At 34.9% G+C, this 21,344-nt stretch overlaps 1 protein-coding gene across 1 annotated transcript in view; it reads left to right on the plus strand.

Annotated features, from left to right (window-relative positions):
- CFAP47 (cilia and flagella associated protein 47) overlaps nt 1–21,344 on the plus strand; it is a 354,799-nt gene that overhangs the window by 14,776 nt on the left and 318,679 nt on the right. The window contains exons 7-21 of the mRNA XM_041125007.1: nt 38–168; nt 766–1,001; nt 1,695–1,887; nt 4,036–4,249; nt 4,648–4,800; nt 6,302–6,491; nt 6,597–6,693; nt 7,930–8,146; nt 8,835–9,079; nt 10,092–10,222; nt 12,186–12,308; nt 13,730–13,861; nt 15,120–15,197; nt 15,755–15,899; nt 17,382–17,476. Of these exons, the coding sequence (XP_040980941.1) occupies nt 38–168; nt 766–1,001; nt 1,695–1,887; nt 4,036–4,249; nt 4,648–4,800; nt 6,302–6,491; nt 6,597–6,693; nt 7,930–8,146; nt 8,835–9,079; nt 10,092–10,222; nt 12,186–12,308; nt 13,730–13,861; nt 15,120–15,197; nt 15,755–15,899; nt 17,382–17,476 (2,380 nt within the window). The remainder of the gene's footprint in view (nt 1–37; nt 169–765; nt 1,002–1,694; nt 1,888–4,035; nt 4,250–4,647; nt 4,801–6,301; nt 6,492–6,596; nt 6,694–7,929; nt 8,147–8,834; nt 9,080–10,091; nt 10,223–12,185; nt 12,309–13,729; nt 13,862–15,119; nt 15,198–15,754; nt 15,900–17,381; nt 17,477–21,344) is intronic.

Raw genomic sequence — 21,344 nt, forward strand, 5'->3', positions numbered from 1 at the left:
TCCCCCATCTTGTAATTAGAGATTGTGACTCTTACAGAAGATTTAAAAGGGACTTTGGAGTGAATGACTCATCGCTGAAACAAGATTATGTACTGTTTCTGAGATTTGAAGCTGTTGGGAATAAAGATGGCTATCTGCAGGCCCTCGATGATGGCACAGCATTCACAGGTACGTTATCAGAAACGTATAGTCACCATCAGAAATGTATATATGGATGATAAAACCGTGTATCTTGATTTTTTTAAATTTTTCTTTTTAATTTCTTCATCATAGTTTTATGGGAAACCTGTGTTTATTTTATTTATATCAATACAGATAAATTGTTGTAACTTACATGTTTAATGCTTTAGCACCAAAACCTCTTCAAACAGTGAGTAGAAAGGAGGAGGGAATAGTGCGTGTCATGAATACACCTGCTGGTATTGAATACCTAGGACTTAATTATAAATGTAAATATTTGGAGGATATAAAAAAAAACCCAGCCATTTGCAAGTCACCAGCACTTTGGTAATACCAGTTTTGTGCATTTTCAGGTGAATATTTGATCACCCTCAACTTCCTTAATGAGGGAATATGTTATCTAACAGCCATTATAAGTAAGCATGTCTGTGTTAAGTTTATAGAAAATTGCATTATAAATCATATTGTATTATGGTATTATTTTGTTTTTGCAACCATATAACTACAGTATGACTTTTCTGTTTGTAAACCAGTAGGTGTGTGAGGTTTTTTTGTTTGTTTATTTTTTGTGTTTGTCTAATGTAGTGAATCAACCTCATCACATGGAGTTAGCCTTGACAGGTTCTGGGCTTCCTGTCATGTTAACTTTTAATCCAGGACCAGTTATTAAGTTTATGGACTGTTTTTTGGGTGAACAAACACAAGTTCTATGCACACTCAGAAATGAATCTGAGTGCCTTCCAGTAACATTCAGCTTCTGCAAGACCGCTCACTTTAATATTTTTCCTGAAAAAGGAAAAATTAGAAAAAGATCTGCAAAGGTAACTAACTTTTTCTCTTCGATTATGTAGCAATGCAGATTACTTTACAGTGGACAGTGGTGGAATTTCTTGAATGTAAACCAGAACAATTTCATTTCAGTAGCCATGATGTTTAATATCAGCCAAATATATAATTTTTTTTCCTTATGTAGAGTCTTTGAATGCTCTTTCCTGTATTCTAGGAAGCAGCAAGTGTTATTTTAAATTTCAAAAAAATAATTGTAATACTAAAGAAACTTTACCCAGGTTTTTCCTGGCTTTAAATCTTTTTGTATCTTACTGACTTGAGAAGCATTGGTTCATACTCAAACCTTTGCAGGATCCTTTTGATTTTTTTTTTTCAGTAAATCACAAATACTCGAGTAAGATAACATTTATTTTAATGGAAGTAACTTTGCGACACTTAAGTCAAATATGGAAACATTCATAATTTCATAACCTGGAACTCAGGGCACAAGAGAGAACAAGTTGTCCCAGAAATGAGCAAGTGAGACTTGTTCTGATGTGCAGCAGTTTTCTATTTCCTTATATTGCTAATTTATGTGTGGCAGTTGGCATACTGTAAAAGCCCAGTTTTGAACACCTATCTTAGAAGTAAGTGTGGAGAGAAGTGACTCAATTAAACAGAGTTACACAAAACCTTTCTCTTTGCTTTTCTGCCTCATATGTCTCATAATGACTTTTCTTTTCCAGGATGTGATATTTTCATTTTCTCCCCATCAAATAGGAACATTTAAAGTGAAGCAAGTTGTTGATATCATTGGTACAGGACTAGAGAAAAATAATTTACTGGTTTCGAAGACAAAATCCTTTTACCACATGTATTTGACCTTTATTGGTGTGTGCAAATCTAAACGAAAAAACATTCTATTCAAAATTAATCCTGGTAAGATGCTAAAAAGATAAGTGACAAGTGATAAAATGTTTTAAAAGTACATTTTTTTAACATTATAAAAGAGATTTTTTTACTATTTTTAGTTTGTTTTTAAAAAGTAATATCTCTTTGGGACTAGGGGGAATGCTCAATTGTATGACATATACTCATGAGAGTATAAATCAATAGCTAAAATAATGGTAACATCCCCCCCCCCCCCCCAATATTTTAACAAAACCTGAACTATTAAAGCATAAATTTTCATCATATGATTATTTAACTTTTATAAATCAGAAAATAAAGGCTTCAGGTTTTGGCAGCGATGCCATTACAGAGTGCTAATATGTTTCAGTTGTAAGTAGATAGACGGGTAAAGCACAGAAAGAAGTTAGGAAAGATAACAGGGTATTCTTTATTGATTGAAAGTTACTAGTGCCAGGTGAATTTGGCAGTTTATACAGCCTGCTACCTGTCCCATGTCCATTGACTCTTCCCATCGTATGAAGCCTATGCCAGCATAAAGAATCTTTCAGGATATGTAATAATTAGTCTCTAATTTGTTCCTCATGTTCCTAACCACTTTACAGTAGATTTGACTAAGCCTGTCACTGGATTTTAAAACCAGTCATGGGAAACGTAGCTTTTTCTAGCATCAAATATGCCATAGCATCTGCAGGTAGTATGAGTGCAATTGGGGCTGTACTGTACAGTGGTGCATCTGGTTTCTGTGTGTAGGTAAGGAGGGGAGCTTGAATATTCCTTAACTGACTGCTGCCCACTTGAAGATGTGCTCACTAATGAAAAACAGGAAGGCAATACCCATATTTTTCAGAGTGTGCATTGTGGGGAAGTAAAAAGAGGAAGTAATTGGAAAGTCAGGATAAAATGTTGGTCTTTCTACAAGTATCAGAATGATTGATAAGCCACTGGACATTCCTGCTACTTTCAGGAAGGTATTTCAAGTCCATGGCAATCAAGAATTGATGAGAAACTAAAGTTTTGCAAGTTCTGGGTTTTATTGTTGAAATCTAGAATTCCTGCAGTTTTCCTGCTTCAGAAATACAATTAAAATATGTTTCTGTGGATCAAAGATTTAATGTAGTATTCAAGTTTTGTCAGCTTTTCTAAATGCTCTTGCCTAACATTTTCTCTATTAATGTCCCCATTCTGCTCCTATTTGCACATTTATAAAGAGGTTATGAGGGGTATCTGTACTCTATAGGCTACTGATATCTGTGTTTTGCTTTTAAGCTTTATTGAAGTGTGGAGGGAAAGTGAGTTTTTTCAGATCCTATATAGATGGTCTCTATATCTTCCTGTTCTCTTCTCCCAGTCTCTGTGGATGAGTATGTGTACTTGTCTCTCTGCATTTGGTGGAGGGGGGAAGAGACTGAAATGAAGCTTCTTGCAAACTGTGCCTCCCTGGGCAGTAGAAGCTGTAATCACTCCTATAGTTTGGAGGATGGAAAATAGTTTGGTGTTTGTTCTTTTTTTTTTTTTTTTTTTTTTTTTTTGGTAGCCATTTTAGAGTAAAGTAAGGTTAATGTGCATAAAACCAATATGTGTAGTGTAATGTATCAGTTTTTGTGCAGGTGAGGGAGGAAGGGGCAGTTGAGGAATGGATTTAATTATTTGTAGTGCTGTTTTAAACATGTACTTAATGTAAGGAGAGGTGAGAAAACACATGGCCTAGTTTCTGTCATAATTTTTCTCTTTAATTTGTATGTGCTTTTCTAAAACTAGAGTGAAAAAGATCTGAGCTCTCTTTGTAGTTGTGCTAGCTTGGGAGTTCTTTGTCGAAAATCATGCCTGTGTTTGCAGCCCTTAAGACAAGCTTTAGGACACTGTGGACAGTGTTGTGACAGAGGCAGCTCCGAGTGTTTGGTCATGTGCATGTGCAAGACAAAATGTCACAGCTGGACATAGTACTAGTGGTTTGGGCTCTAGTATTTGTTAGTCTGTGATCTAGGCCAGGGAAGGCAGTTGGCTGCTAGTATGGTCGTCTTCCCTCTTGTTTGAGAAAAACAAAATGGGATGGGTGCCTGATTGTTGTGCTGCTGGGTGGACCAGTATAAATTAAGAAATAATTTCTAATACTTTGAATTTTGTTTAGAAAGTATTAGTGTAAGTGTATGTAATATGTTTTATTTGAATTTGAAGGTATAACACCAATGATTTCCAATGCAACTGGACAGTTTGTAGCTGATGGCACAGGACGGTACACTGATATAGCACCTGTGGCGATGCTTAAATCCACCCAAACACAAATTCATACTCATCAGATAAACAGGAATTGTAAGGGTGATGCACTTACAGCTTTTCCTAATGACCGTGCAGCCAGCATTAGGCCTAGTGAACGGAATAAAAAGTACAGGTAAAAATTATGAGAATATAATATTTAAAACCACACATTTGTATATACTGTGTAGTAGATCAAGATTGGTTACTCATATGATAGTTTACTGTTGGGTTTTTTTTTTTTTACAGGCTGAAAGTTCTTTAAAATTCATTGCATTCTGCTTAACCTTGAGCCTCTTGCACATAAACTTCTTGAGTTGCTTTTCTTACATGAAACTTCAAATGTAGCTATTACAGTTTCAATATTTCATTTTTATGGTTGCCTTTACAAGGTCAAATATTAATAATCAGCTGTGATAAAAAGAATATTTGCAATGAAATATGTATATAGCAAAATCAATGTGTTTTCATTCTAACGAGACCCAGAACCATTTTATGCACATAGCAAAACTACAGTTCTCTTTAAATGTTTAGGACTATTTTCACAAAGACTGAAAGATATAATTATATAGATCTGGAGTTTTCTTATACTGACTGTGAACGATTGTCAAAAGAAGCACATAAGGAATACTACGCAGACTTCATTTCTAGTTTAAGACAGCGTCGTTTACAGAAAGATGCTGCTAGGTAAGACTTTGTTTAAAGGATAAATATTCAGCATGAAGGCTTATATGAAAAATATGTGTATATATGTGCAGAATTAACTTAGTGACACCAGTCATACACCTAAATTGGTTCCACGCTGAAATGCTTACGGTCTTGGGGCCTTCATTTATAATGCATTCAAAACCTGTTTTGTTCAAATGTTCATTTAGACACTTAGAGATCATTTCCTGGGTAAAATGTAGGGAAAGAGGCATGGAACTTGAAATTAAAATGAACTTAAAATAAGATGCCAAGTTTTAAGAACAGTTAGTTAAGGTTAATAGGAAAACCATAACATTGATTCTGTTGGATTGTCTTTTCTTTTTATATAAAAAATTGGATGTATTTCCAACTAGCATGTCTAGCTCACCCAAAGTGATGGATTCAGTATGTAAATTATGATATAATTTGTGGAATGAAACAGAGAATGTTAAAAGATTATATTGGTCTTCTAGCCTTATCTTGTAGTAAATTCTTACTTCATGAATTTGTGTATTTGGTTGGTATATTGTGGAGCAAAATAATGGAAAAGCACAACTGACAGCTCTGCTACTATTAAAAGCTTTTTTTTTTTTTTTTAAAAACCCAACAAACACCCCCCCCCCCCCCCGTAAAGCCTCCTAAGCAAGAGAAGTAATACCATAAGTGTTAAGTTTGCAAGGCCCATTATTTAAAAATTAATAAAGCCAGTGGATTATTCTTGTAATCTCAATTTACCTTGCTCTGCTTATATGCATCATGATTCAGACAAGGCCTGCAGAGCTGGATTTACTTTATTTTTATGCATGCACATGATGTATGGCTTTCTTGAAAGGAACTCGTGTTGTGTAGTGGATGAACTGTTGTTTATATGACCATAACATATATATTCAAGGTCTATTACATGAGGAGCAAGAACAGAAAGGAAAATTTCACAGTTATCAGATGAATGGCACTGTTACTATCAAACATAGTAATAATTTTCTGAATACTTGATACAAAACATCTGTGTAAGATCTCTGGAAGTTTTAAATCTCTTAGTTGCAGGTGAAATTGATTGGTTGGAGTTGAACTTTGACCAAGAAAAGTTAGTTGCTCTGAAAATTAGGCTGTAAGTGGTCCGGTTCAGACATATACAATTAAATGATCCTTTGTACTCTTGGCATTTGCTAACTTTTAAGTGCTTGACTTTAGAACTTCATTGTTCTTTAAGAGGTATTTTAGACATGATATAATATTTATATTTTGGTAGCCATAGTGCTTGCAACCTATTTAGCTAAGCAGTTGCCACAAAATGTGCAACAGTTGTTAATCCTTGCCTAAACAATACAATAAAAGACTTTTCAAGGCATTTTCTGTACTTGAGGTTTTTTTAATAATGAAATTTTCCTACTTAAAATATTATTTGTTATGTTTAAAAGTCTTAAATAATTTAATGTGTAAACATGAAATGCTCAAACTTCTAGATTTCCATATTCTTTTTTTTTTTTCCCCTCCCCTATAGGCAATTTGATATTTATAATAATTCTGTGAGCATAGGCCTTAAACCAGCTGAAGGGCTTATGTCACCAAAGATTTCGATCACAGACTTTCACAAGGAGAAGCTACAGTTCAAAATGCTTCCTTTAGATGAGAATTGCCTATTAACTAGTCGAAAATTGGCAGCAATTGGTTCTAAATCTTCAATCAAAGAAGTAAGTTAAATGCTTGAGTAGTAATGTAAGCATAATGTGTTTACCATATAAAAAAGCATAAGAATTTTGATCCTGCTCTGAGAAGATGTCTTATGCTTATCATAGATTTGGAGTGGGCTTAGCGCTATGCCATATTCTACCCAGGAGAAGGAAGATTGTAGTCTAACTTTGACATCCAAGCAGCTTCATCAAATATTCATTGGTAAGATTTTTAATTTGGTTACTAAATGCATATAGTTATTATAAAAGCACTTATTTATAGTAACACAATTTATGTTCATGATTGTTCACCTTGAATAGAAAATAGCTTAATTTGGTGGCAGCTTGATATCTACAGTAGTGTTTAACTAAAGCTTGCACTCCTCAGAAAACACTGAGATATAAATAGGTATGAACATATAAAAGGAGAGCTTCCTTTAAAGACTACTCATAAAACAGCCTATTACAGAGAAATCAACAAAGCATAGTATGAGGGTTACTCATACACTTATGCCTTGTTATTGGATAGTATCTGGACCAGCATTAATATCAGGAAGATTCATGGGAGTGTTCAAAATATTTCTGGGAATTAACAGTGATACCCCAAAAAAGTAAAAATTCTTCAGGATCCTCCTTCAAAATAATTTCAGTGGAATGCTCTGTGATGGGGAGTATCACCTTCTAAAGTCTGTGACAGACTCATCTATTAACAACACTTGGTACTAAAACTGGTCTATTTTAGGGTAATTTTTTTTCAGTAAAATTATTTAGTAGCAAAGTGAAAATTTTCAGTACTTTCTGGGCTTTTTTTTATTTTCAATGAAGCCAGAACTTGAATAGTGTAGCTGTGTATACTGATACACTTGGGGAAAGGTAGAATAAGATAAACATATTAATACAAAACTCCAAGTACTTTTTGTAAGATGTTTGATCAGTGCCATGAGCACTAAAGTTTGCAGACCAGCATAAAAACCAGTGATAGAGGTAAATAAAGTAGCGAGATAATTCTGTCGTCATCAAATTACGTGAGTTATTAAACCAAATGGTCACACATCAGGGAGCAAATCAACGGGTTAAGTGCATAAACTTTCAGTGAATTGCTGCTTGTCTAGCCATTTAAATACCTGATTAATAAAAAGAAGTATTTATGATTATTAATAATGCCTTTACTAATTAGCACGTTGCTTTTCCTTTTTTTAATAGTTGGCTAACAGACAGAATTAAGAAATAAATGTTGGTGCTGGCTTTTTAGTTGTACTACTGAAAATATTCACAGAACATGCATAGTACTTACTTCCAAATTCTAGTGTGAATTTGTTCTGCTACAGGATTGTTCTAGCTGACTAATTCTGTAATTTGAGAAACTAAATGTTTTGATCATAATGTTTTAGTAGTTATGCTTCCTTACATTAACATTCACTTTTTAATGTTGAATATCTTTATTTCTCATATATTCCAGGTCCTTCTACTATGGATTTTGGTGATGTTTGTGTGTATTCTACAACAGCCAGAAAACTGCACATCATCAATAACTTGTTAGTTCATATATGGATACAAATTGAGATTGAAATTGATGAATTACAGCAGACGGGTCCATTGTCTCAGGTTGTGCCTCCTCTTACAAAGACTCATATTCCAATTGTATTTGAGACAAACACTCTTGGAATGTTTAAAAGGTAAGGCTTCTTATATTTGTCTTAATTTAAATATTTTCTTTGGAGTAGTAGAATAAAAAATATCATGTGTCTGGTTTAAAGTCAGTGTAATTATGATAAGTGTTAATGGCGTACACTTGTTTATGGTGATATTGCAATAATTAATGCAGTTTTATGTTGCAAAATTTTGCTAGTATAGTAATGTTTCATAGGGTTTAAAAAAACCCAACAAACTGTATGAATGAAGCTGTCAAAAGCCCATATAACCACAGGTATATCAGGGAAAATAGTTTGCTTTTACAGTGTATTTGTTAGGATAAATTTTATGGAAAATACTGTGCTCTTTCTGGCATAGTGTTGCATCACTACATCTATGCTCAGATCTTTTGATGCAGCTCATGAGTAAATGTATAGGCAAACTGTTTTCCAGCCTTCTGGCATGGAGATGGAACTCTCACTTTACTAATGCTGTTAAAATGACTGTATGAGGTTGATCATCCTTTGGGACGATCTTCACTTTTGACATAATTTAAGTTGTATGCAAAACAATTACAAGTTGCTTTCTCTTCTCAGTCTTAACTGTGTGTTCACAATCAATTGTTTTGTTAAGTATTTTCTTGCTAATGATTATATTTCACATAAAGTTTACTCTGACTACAACATAATATATATGTAAAAATATTGAGACATATGTATTTTTATGTTACAGGTCTTTCACTTACACAATAAACAACCAACACCTTGGGCATGTGCTGGTAGTTGCAAACGCAGTGTCTGTTGAACTTGAGCTGTCTGCAAGGGAAGTGATTTTAAATCCTATTCCTGGCTACCTAGCAGAGACAGAATTTAGAACAACTGTCAGGGTATACAATTCCAGAAACCATCCTGCTGAGTTTACTTGGAAACCTATAATTACAGATAGAGGAACTGCATTTTCTATATGTCCAACCAAAGGTATACTATGCAAGTACAGTGTGTGTGCACGTGTCTTGAATGTCAATAATGTTAAATAAGACAAACATTCAGCTGATACTATAAACTGTATTTTTTAGATTTGGGTCAATATCAGTGTATCCCAAAAGTAGTATCAGATCAGAGTGTTAATACCGTAGTAGCACTCCCTGTATAAGCCCTACCTAAGTGCATACTCAGTCCAGTTTGTTGTCTCTATGTCCACCCAGCAGCGCTTAGGTAACCATTTTTCTCAGCACGGATTGCTGATATTTAAGAAGTGAAGCAGCTATTTAATGGCAGTTAGTAATATCATACAGCTCATCAGGATAGGAAATTTTCCAAAAGGACTGTATGAATGAAGCTGCTAAGAAGTTGATGTAGACAGTCTGAGTGACACAAATGGAATTCAATCTGGGATTAGTTTCCACTTGCATTATGGATCAGTATTTGTTAGAAGTGTGTGAGACATCAGCTTTTACCTTCTTTCCTTTGAAAGATAGTGTTCTGCAGGAGTATGTTGGAGCTCCGTTATTAAAGAACTGCTAACTGAATTGGTATTACACAGTTCAAACAAGATTTGGCTGGATCAGGAACTTGGTGTGCTCTGATTCTTGAGAAAAGATATTTCTGCTGATATGAGTTCAGACTCAATTGCAAGCAAGAAAATGTATATGGTCTTTCCCAAAATTGTTATTATTCAAGAAGCATATCCTGTTCTTTTATTTTTTTAAATTTTGACTATTTGAGTAATTCATGGCTAAAAATACTAGTAAAATTTGAGTGTATTTTACTGCGGGATACTAATAAACAGATTATGCAATTGTCATGAGAATTCAGAAACTAATTTTACTTAATTCAACATACTGTTCAACACCTTTGAAATGTAGGCTTAGTCTTCAGTAATAGAAGGTCATTTCACTTTAATGTGCTTATGTTATTTCTAGTTATACAGTGTAATTTGATAATTGTACATGTGTATGCTATAATGTGTAAATTATGCTCATTTATTTAGGCTTTGTGGAGGCTTATAGAGATCTGGAGTGCGAAGTTGTTTGGCATCCAGGGTTCAACTCTCCAGAAGAAGGAGAATTCAACTTGTGTGTGCGTAAAGGAAACACAATTAAGTTGAAATGTTTTGCAAAGGTAACAATTCATACAGCAGATCTAGAGAAGCAAAATGTGCAGGTTTTTTTTTTTTTAACACAAGTAATTTCTTAAATATTTATATTATCGTGTATTCAGAAAATTATTTTAATTTTATATGGCTTCTATTTGACATGTTTAAGAAAAGAATATTGCTCCAAAGACATAAAAACATAGAATTGTTTAGGTTGGAAAAGACCTTTAAGATCATTGAGCCCAACTGTCAACCCTGCCTAGTAAACCATGTCCTGAAGTGCCTTGTCTACGCGCTTTTTGAATACCTCCAGGGATGGTGACTCAACCACTTCCCTGAGCAGCCTGTTCCAATGCCTGATAACCCTTTCAGTAAAGAAATTTTTCCTAATATCCCATGTAAACCTCCCCTGGCACAACTTGAGGCCATTTCCTCTTATCCTATCACCAGCCGCCTGACAGAAGAGGCCAACCCTCACCTCACTACAGCCTCCTTTCAGGTAGTTGTAGAGAGCGATAAGCTCTCCCCTCAGCCTCCTTTTCTCCAGGCTAAACAACCCCAGTTCCCTCAGCCGCTCCTCATAAGACTTGTGCTCCAGGCCCCTCACCACCAGCTTGGTTGCCCTTCTCTGGACACGCTCCAGCACCTCCATGTCTTTCCTGTAGTGAGGGGCCCAAAACTGAACACAGGACTCAAGGTGCAGGCTCATCAGTGCCGAGTACAGGGGGACGATCACTGCCCTGCTCCTGCTGGCCACACTAGTTCTGATACAGGCCAGGATGTCGTTGGCCTTCTTGGCCACCTGGGCACACTGCTGGCTCGTATTCAGCCGGCTGTCAACCAGCACCCCCAGGTCTTTTTCTGCCAGGCAGCTTTCCAGCCACTCTTCCCCAAGCCTGTAGCACTGCATGGGGTTGTTGTGGCCCAAGTGCAGGACTTGGGACTTGGCCTTGTTGAACCTCATACAATTATCTTCGGCCCATTGATCCAGCCTGTCCAGATGCCTCTGTAGAGCCTTCCTACCCTAGAGCAGATGGAGAAAGCAAGACAAAGACAATTTGCTTTTTTTCTTGTTTTCAACTATATACTTCCTTTGGCACGACAACTTAGTGGTCCTTATATATTAAGTGGTAATTGTTCTTATTGGCACGCATAGTTTAGCCAAACAAAGGTTGAGAGGTGGTTGAGAAGGTGGTATGATAGTTCTTTAGATATATATTACAGGGGTAAAAATCAAGGTGTGTGGGGGAAGGTATGTTTCAGAGCTTCAAGGTAACAACAGGCTGTAATGTAATTTTGTATTGTTATTTGAATATGGTATTTGATACTTTGAAAAGCAGTGTTCTGGATAGTCTTCTAAACAGCGAAATTCAGCTTAGATTAGTCATTCGTTATGATATGTTACATGCCAGGGAGTGTGAAGGAGACAGATTTTTTTTTTTTTTTTTTTACTGTATTCTACTAGCTGCATGCTCTAGAACTTCCATTTTGGGAGCCAAGAAAACTTTTTCCCTTCCTTTTGATGTGCCTACTTTCTCTTTTATTTTTTTTCCCCAGTAGCTTTTTTTCCTCTTCTTTTGAAGCCTTGGAAATTGCCATATGTAAACCAGGATGTGTGTAAAGTAGAATATTGGCATTTCTACTGCTATTAAAGTTTCTTGTGCTGATCACACATTTAGGATCAAAAAAAAAAATCATGGAGCTTGTGCTGTTAAATTAAATTTAATTAAAATATTTTTATTTGTCTTGAAATTAGCCCAGAAATATCTCTGGGACTGTGTCTGTTCACTTTGAATCTAGATAAGTTCAATATATTGAGTAAATCTTGTCTTACATTTAAACTGTGTTTGTCTATTTGAATACTTTAATTTATGCATTTCCACAAGTATATTAGCTCATTATGTAACGAAAAGAAAATTAGGCTGAATTATTTATTTGTACTTAATATTATGTTATTTAGTCTGTTTGTTTTCTCTTCTTTTTTTATAGCTTGGTACTACTAAAGTTCAGTTTATGGAACAAAGGATACCCTTCAGTCATAGTCCAATGGGTTTATCTACTTGTAGAACAGCCATTCTTCAAAACATAGGACACAATCATGCGTACTTCCAAGTAAACTAAAATTATATTTAGCATATTTGATTTCTGGCGGTGGGGAGGAAGGAATGGAGTTCATTTTATCAGATCATGTTACAGTTTTCTGTTCTCAGTTATTAGATACACACCTACTTAATTTTTTGTCTGGTTTTCTGAATAAACAAGGTTTATGTGAGTAGGAATTCTGTCCCTCTGTCAAATTTGGATTGATGGATAGATGGACTGACAGACAAGCAAAGTGGTAATGATCTAAAAGATTCTGGAAGTTTCATGAGAACCAGTGGTGAGGGTAGAACCACATACTGGTGTACCCTGTGAAAAAGCAGTTACAGCTTGGATGGTTTTTGTATTTCGAGAGACAGAGCAAACTGGCTAGTCATCCTATTGATACTGGCTGCCCAGTCAGTGCATGCATAGGCCCAGACTGGTCACAGCAAATGTGATTACTTTGCTAGAGTAACATCTGAGAGGAAGATAGGCTGTATTATGAATTAGATAAGAGATGAGATGGATGCCAGAGTGGGTAAAGACATAATACATGAATTAGTATGAAACCTAACCTCATTTGTTCTCCTGACCACAGATGTGATGATCACAGATTATTTTGCTTTACTAAATTAATTTTCATTTAAATCCTCAGAATTATTTTACTACATTATTATGGTACTAAGAAACTTGATTAATTTACTTTGATTTGTACCATATTTCTCTGTTTATCAACTGGGCATTGTAATAAAAAGTATTATTACTACACTTTTGGAGGATGGGCCTGAAGGAATAAAATCAGCATAATCAATAAGACAAACAAGCAAACATACCCGGCCTTTTAAGCCTTCACAATTACTCTTAAGCCAAGAGATGGCTGGTTGGTCTTGGTCATTATCACTTGTGTAGCTATACTTTGAAAAGTTATCTGTTTGGAGTGCATTAGAAGAGAACAAATTTTATTTTTGTCCTTAATAATTGTGGGTAAACTGAATATTTACTCCTAGTATTATTACTGAACTTTACAGTATTAGGATCGTATGTCCCATCTTCTAACTGTGAATGTCAAAAAAGAAGTTAGGAATTTATCTGTCACTGAAAAAATGCTTTGCAGAATATTCTGGAGACTTGCTAGATAGCAAGTCTTAATTTTAATAACTTCATGAAAACAACCCAAAAACCAGACTGTGAAATTTCCAGCTGGTGTGCAAAAATTATTTCATAGTAGAAACTGACAGTAAACATATTTAGGAATCTGTTACTTTATTTTGTTTGCCTGTATTTTTGCCCCAAACTTCTAAGTCCAAGTTAGCATGATATGTTATGAAGGTTCTCCTTGTAGGAATATAAAATCTTCATGGTAGATATATTGATATTTAAAAAAAACCCCAAACCAAAACACCCTCCCTCCCTTTTTCAGTATTATTAATGCTTCTTGTTTGTGTTTGAAGGTTCTTGATTCAAACCCACTGCCTGGAATGATGATCACCCCTTCTGAAGGGGTGGTACCTGTGGGAGGCCATGCTGATCTCAAAATCTGTTTCACTCCGAATGCAAAAATGAGTTTTGATACGAGAGTGGAGGTATACAAAACTGGAAGAACTTTGTCTTTTGAGTGTTACATTGTGTGTTTATGTGTGGAGATGTGTGTACTTTTGAGCATCTTTTGGATTTTATCTCCAGTGTTCTAATGCTTTTTAAGAAAAAAAAGAAAAAAGGTTTTCTTAAGCAGTTGATGGCTGCTATAACCTATTCTGTTATTTTCTCTCAGTCCTGCTCTGAAGTATCAAAACAGCCTCTTGGTTTGAGCTGGTTCATATAATACCACTGGCAAACTGTTGAAACTAACATGTGATTGTCTTCAGGCGATCATGTAGACACATCTGCAGTTTTTATGATCTGTGGAGGAGCAGGACTGGAATACTGTAGTGTCTTTAATTTCTTGACTTCTTTTTGTGGTCATCTCAGGGATGGACTTACTAGTAGATGTGATTTGATAATAGTGCAATAAACATCTAATCCTATTTTGTTTTCCGCATGCCTGCTACCTGAACTTGTCCTTGGTCAGATAAATGAGAATGGGAAAAAGGATGCTATCATGGGGCTGATCTTTGCTACCTTTTCTGACTCTAATCCTGGATTCTCTATCTTCTGTGGCTGCCTACATTATGCTTGCTAAACTTAGTATCCATTTCTTTTTTTCCCACTTCTAAAACAGATTTAGCGTTGCTCAGAACAATAGTATCTACTTTGTACCAGCACCTCTGTCAAGCAATTTGTGTTGTAGTATACTTTCCAATCCTCACAGCTGATGCATAGATCTAACCCATCCACTCAGCTTTCTCCTGTTGGAGAAAACTGTTCATTCCAGTGATACAGCCTCCTGCAACATTATTTTTGCCTGCAGAAGACTGGTCTTTCCTAAAACTTCGTTGGGTTTTTTTGTTGGTTTGTTTTGTTGTTTTTTTTTTTTTTTTTTTTTTAATTGACAGCTATGACTATCCCAGATATGGTATGCCACAGAGGCATGATTGGTTCTTCTTTGAAGCCACATCTCACTGGAATCTGTATATATATGTTCTAGAAAATGAAGGCATTTTCTTTACCTCTATGTTTCCATAACAAAAATGCTTTATACTATAAGGGCAGAGTTATTTTCATATTTTCATTACAAATTATGCTGAATGTCTCTTTCCACTCTATATCTGTGGGATAGGTTGGTTCTTTTTTTTTTTTTTTTTTTCTTTTTAATCTTTTTTTTCTTGTAATTATGACAGATTTGGTGAGATAATGATGTTAAAAAGGTCTTGTCAACAATCACATTGTTGTCCATTCACTTAGGTAGCAGTGCGAAATTCAGGAGTACTAGTACTTAGGATTCGTGGATTTGTAGAGATCCCTGAAATAAACATTGATGTGGTAAGTGAAGAAATTGTAGCAATTGGTAAGATTGATACTGTTTTGCTTTATCTAGATGTCAAATTGGCTCAACCCTACTTCATATTTCTAATTTTTTCCTGTAGTAACTTCCTGAGAAAATTATCAAAGAGAAGAACTTAGGAAGAAAAATTAAAAACTAAGTGTACATATAACAGTTGCACTAAATGATAGCTGACAGCTTTAGCTTTTGAACTTGACAATCTGGAAAAAGTATGTTTAAAAGGGAGAGGATTTCTGTAAGGTAGTTATAGGAAAAAGATGCAATAAGGGGGAAAAGGAATCCACTGATCTGTTTACTGAATGATGAAAACTTTCCTGATGGTGTAACTGGACTTATGTATTGAATTCTAAACTGTTGCATTTTATGTCCTGGAAAGATTTTAAAGATAAGGTTTATGTAAGACAATTGATTAACCAAGACTGTTATTGTGTTATAAATTGTGAATCTTTGAACAATTATATTTTTTACATTCTGTTCAATTATAAACTTGACTTCACAGTGCTTTGACCTGATTTTTTTTTCTTTAAACTTACAGGAACTATTTGACTTTAGTGGTGTTTATGTCGGCTCTACAAAATCAATTCCCTTTTTGCTGCAGAACAAAGGACAAGCGTGTACCAGAGTGGAGTTTGATTTTTCTAAGTATAAGGATTTTAAATTGAATGCTAATGACCATTCAGGTATTTGCTTTTGCTATGTCAGAATTTTAATTAGATAAGGAATGGATAATGCTAAAAGAAAAATCTGTCAGACTATTTCTGGTATACAAATTTTCTGATTTAAGAAAACCTAAAGCAATTATTTTACAAGTGCTGCTTAATATAAATTAAGAGGAGACATTTTGGTTTGCCTGTAAAATGACATTTGCCAAAAATAATACCCTCTCACCAGTTCAAATTAAAAAACTCCACATTTAAAAAAACCAAGCAAAGCCAAACAACTCTACTCATTTCCTATTCATGGGCTTTTACTCATGTTTTGACAATATTTACCCTCCAGTAAATTCATCATGAGTATAAGGGTCCAGACTTCTCCTTTTTTCCTAATGGTACAGGGTGTCTGCATGTTAATCACAGGACCTCTGTTCTGCCTGATGCCCAACTCAGAATGACATTGGGGCAATATGTGGAATTACATTGCTATTCTTTGTTGTTTTGATAGAACTAGTGCAGATTCTTATCCCTGACTCATTGTTGTTCATCCCTTTTTTACTTCAGTCCTGGCATCTCCTTTGCTATTACAACATCTTTATTCATGTGAGAATTTTGCAGCTATGCTTATATGGCCTCTTGTCCCTGCAAGCTCAGGAAATCAGGACTCTTTCCTTTGCAAGACAGTATTATAATATTATTTGTATCTTTATGTAGAACTATGTGTGGATGATGTTAAAAAAAAGATCTCACAAGAACAGAGGGGTTTTCTTACCATGTGGTGGACTTCAAAGGGAAGGTGAGGGCTCCTGGTTAGTCATCTTAACTTGGAAGAGAAATGTAAGACTGTCTACAACAGGCAACTAACTAGCCAGCATGGGAATTGACTCATTACACATAATTTCTAGATCGGAGTTTGTGCTTGAAACAAGTAATGTGACATCCAGTCAGGTCCAGTACTGTTCAAATGGTGAATACTGGATGAATACTGATCATGGTGTTTCAGGATGAACACTGATCTCAGAGGAATGTTACCTTGTTTGTTGGAAACCCATGCTCCTGCCAGTGCCTTAAATTTGGACATGAAAGTCTGAAAAATGAAGCAAGCCTTACTGGTAAACTTCTGTAGTGTAGATTATGCCTAAAGTAATTCAGAAAAGCAGTTTCAGCCAACTATTTTTCTCCCTGTGGTATTAGTTTTCATTATTTAGTTAACTATTTTTGCCTAACACTTTTATTCAAAGGTAAATGTCAGTGGTTTTTTTTTCTGAAATATTGTATTCTCCCAAATCAATAACTTTAATGACAGTTTCTGGTGATTAACACTTCTCAAAATTACCTGCAGAATCCATGTGAGAAATACTGTATTAATTTGTAACTTTGTGCGAAATGTTTACCATAGAGATATCTAGATACCTAAGGCTGGAAATCACTTTGAAGTACTGCAGCTATTACAAAGTTGATATTTAGTGTGACAACATCTGTAATTTGATTCTGAATTTTGTTCGACAGTGGTTGACTGCTGTTCTTCAAAGCCTTATTTGTATTCGGTTAACTTAAAGGGAAAGTCAGCTTTGCAATGCTTGTTGTCCTTCATGCCAAAAGAGGTAGGTTTATGGGGCAGTGGTGATTATGCTAAATTAAAAGCATGCTCTGTGATATTTCTACAGTGAAAGAATATAGACGTTTTAGATGCACATTTTAGTGTGTACAATAGTTTTATAATAGTAATCCAATTCTTAAGAAAACAAGTTCTGAAATAACCTTTATATATCTTTTGCTGCTTTCCTTAAATGTTTGTGTACGCAAAGAAAACAGACTTTGTCAATTACTTAAAAATGGAAAAGGTATAAACTTAAATTAAAATGTCTTACCACACATTCATTAAATCATTTGACAAACTGGCAGCCATTTTCTTTTTGCAGCTATTAGTGCTTTAACTCTCAGATGACCAAGGGACTGCAAAAGTAGAGGAGTTTTGTGTCATAAAGACAGGCAAAGTTTCTTTCTGACTGAGCTATTTGAGGAAAATATATTGAAGATATGAGACTTTATGGGTTAGTTTTATATCAGGAAAATAGTATTTTGTTGGCAGTAGGTGTCAGTAGAAACCGCTATAGCAAATTGTAAATCTAAACCTATTGAACAACACTTAAGAAATGGAGGGTTTGGGGTTTCCACATATTTGGAGAACACTGAACTTGAAAAAAACTTAGTCTTTGATGTTATGAACCAGCTTCAGAACAAGCAGCTGGGCACCACTTCTACAGCACATAAACCTGTTGCATTAGCTGCATTTTTACCTTAAAAAAATAAATTAATTTATCAGAGACAATGCATCTTGGAAGGGTCAACAATATTCGTTTTTCACTTTTTCCCCCCTCTCTCCTTCCCAGCACTTTAGGTTTTGAATAAAAGGGAATTCCTTTGTTCAAAGCATCATTCAAATAATATTTGCGTATTGCAGGCTGTGTCTGGTAACACTGGTTTTCTTCCTCTTATTACTGTCAGCTTAGATTCTGTGTACACATGGAAGATCTTGTGAAGTAACTGATGGTGTGAATTTATAGCACATTCACTACTCTGAGACAATTTTTCCTGACAGAACATGAGTCAATAGATTCATTAAAAAATGAGCTATTTCAAACCAAATTAATTTCCTCCTATAGCATAGCAGGCCTTGAAGTTAGGGTAGAAGCAGTAGATGTTGTATCTTTAAGTATCTTGACACTGTCTGATGCAGCATTCTCATAAGCAAGGTAGTTAGATTTAGAGTAGATACAGTGTTGGGAAAGTATGTAATAGTTTGCAATATGGTACATACAGAATGTCACCCAGTGACCTATTGTCAAACTGGAGAGAAAGTCAGGAAGGAAAAATGCTAAAATTTTCATTTAAGTAGGAAGGGTCAGTAATAGAAATGCAGACTAGATAATGCTGTTGGAGTAATCTGTGTATGGCACTGTAGATCACAAGCTGAACAAGAATTTAGAGGCAGACACCATACTGATTTATATAAATAGGAATAATGTTAGTAAAACAAGTAAAATAATTATTCTAATCAGTGCTGATAACACTTCAGCTGCAACACTTTTCCCATTTGGGATGCCACACTTAAAGAAAGAAGTGGGAAAATTTCCCTTGGAAATAAACTCCAAAAGAAAGCAATGGAAATGATCAGAAGTCCTGAAGGCACGAACTGTGTAAAAAATGGAACTTACTTCCAATATTCTGTGGAATATATTTTATATATGCTTGTTCACTGCAGTAGATGGGTAATGAGTAGTGGGTTTAAATTATGCCAGGTGGATTAGATCAGATATAAAAACTCATTGTAGCAAAAGGAGTCAAATATTGGAATAAATTACCTGATAAGATATCTTCATTATTGAAGACTCTTAAGAAGGGGTTGGACAAGCATCACCAGAAATGCTTCACTCGGTCCCAAGTGGACAAGTCATCTGTCAGACAATCACATTTATCCATTGTAAAATCATATTCTAACAGCATGTTGTTGCTCCAGAGACAAAATTCTGGCCCCACTAAGGCCAGCGTTAAGGCTCTTAGTAATTATAACAGTACTTTTTAGGGGTTCTCTCTTGCTAAGTGTGAAATTCAAACCAGTTAAACAATAACTAATACAAAGGGATATAGATTTTTGGCTTAAAATGCTGAAATTGGAATGTTGGAAAGGCTAGCTTCCCATATAAATAAAAAGAAATGCATAAAATAGTGTAGAGCCATGTAAAACAAAAATGGGAAAAAAGATTGATTGAACTTTTAATGAGTATATTTATATTATTACTGTTCTTAACAGCCAAGCTTTGAAACTTAATTAGTTTTGATTTTTATTTTACCGGTAAAGTCCTCTGAGATGCATATTTCATTTACAAAAGCAATCTGTTGTAACAGCATTCTCTCAAAGAACATTTTTCAGCTTAAAATCATAAGTATTCAACAACATTTTAAATTTTTTATTCTAATTGAAAGATTGTCAATAGAAATGAGAAACAAAATGCTGCTTCATAACTGCCAGTTAGCTTCTAGTAAGCCATAGATATAACACTAAACAGAGAAAGTAAATGGTTGCTAAAATTGTAAAGCCCTTCTGTGAGAACTTTCCAAATCTCCCAAGTTTCCATTCTTTTCTGTTCTTCATTTTGTGTCAATTGATTGCTTTGGAATAGAATATACTTACTTTTGAGGAGTTCAAGTTGAGTTGAGTTTGTGCATTAGATGAGAACAAGGCAATGATGGTACAATGAATACTTTAGATTAGTTAAGCTAGTGCTTAATTTTTTTTTTTTTTTTTTTCCAGCATCTATACAGATAATTCAGTTAGGAGTTCTATAAAAATAGAATGCCACAAATGTACTGAGTTAAAAATTATAAATAGGGTCTAGAAATATTAAAATAGGGTCTAGCAATATTGTTCTATGGATGTGTACTATGTGTAAGATTTAACAGGTAACAGTAGTTTTACTTCCAAGGCCTCAATTTCAATTTATTGTCATAAAATAATTTTACTTAAGTCTTGTCAAGTATTTAGCAGAGGTATTTCTAATCTACACTGTAGATGCAGTTTTCTTTCTTTTTTCTTTCTCTTTAATCTCAGTAGCTAAAAGCACACAATTGTGTACAAGATCTAAACCACATACATACTGATGGGAGCCATAACTGGAAATCTGACAGCTCTGTTCCTGCTTATGGCATTGGGTTTCTCTGGTAATAGTGCTGCTGTACAAAGTGACCCTTTTTTCTCCACTGTAGTGGAAAAGAGTGTAGTGGGTGGTCAGTCATTCCCATTTACAGACTTGTGGAATATCAACTTTCTAAAATCCTAAATGCCTTCCTCCTACCCCCAACTATCAAAACAGGGATTTTATTTGCCTCCCAGTACTCAATTTCCCATTATTACAATTGAGCTCTGTTACTATTTTCTTTCCTTGTCAAGTTGCAGGATGGATTAAGAGTAGAATGTTGCAGCTGACACTGCTGTAAATTCAAGTGATTAACTAAATTAATATTTCTGAAGACTGCTGAAATAGCAGATGGTTCTTCATGTTTAATTTCACTTGTCATCTAAACTACTGTTCGGTATTACCATTTGTTATTGATGAGCATCTCCACCTGTCATTTGATACAGGTGGTATGGTAACCTAACTGAAGACAAGGTTATACGAGTCAGCAGTCTGCTTTAATTCTGATACTAATTTAGAAAAAAAATTCTTACATTTGACTGGATCTGTTTTGTGACTACTCTTCTTAAAAAAGAAAATAATCTGCAGAATATATTGCATCTATTGGTTATTGATTTCCCTACAGGGTTTTCTGATGTCATCCTTTCTTAATTTTTCAAACTCTGGGTCTAAGTGTTTTTCCAGTCTTGAGAACAACTTTTGGCAAACAGAACAACTTCATGCAGAAGTAAGGGAATAAAGAACTTCAAAAAGGAAATTTTCCTAGGGCACCTTA

This window comes from Aquila chrysaetos, chromosome 7 (assembly GCF_900496995.4).
Source record: "Aquila chrysaetos chrysaetos chromosome 7, bAquChr1.4, whole genome shotgun sequence".
NCBI classification, from domain to species: Eukaryota; Metazoa; Chordata; class Aves; order Accipitriformes; family Accipitridae; genus Aquila; species Aquila chrysaetos.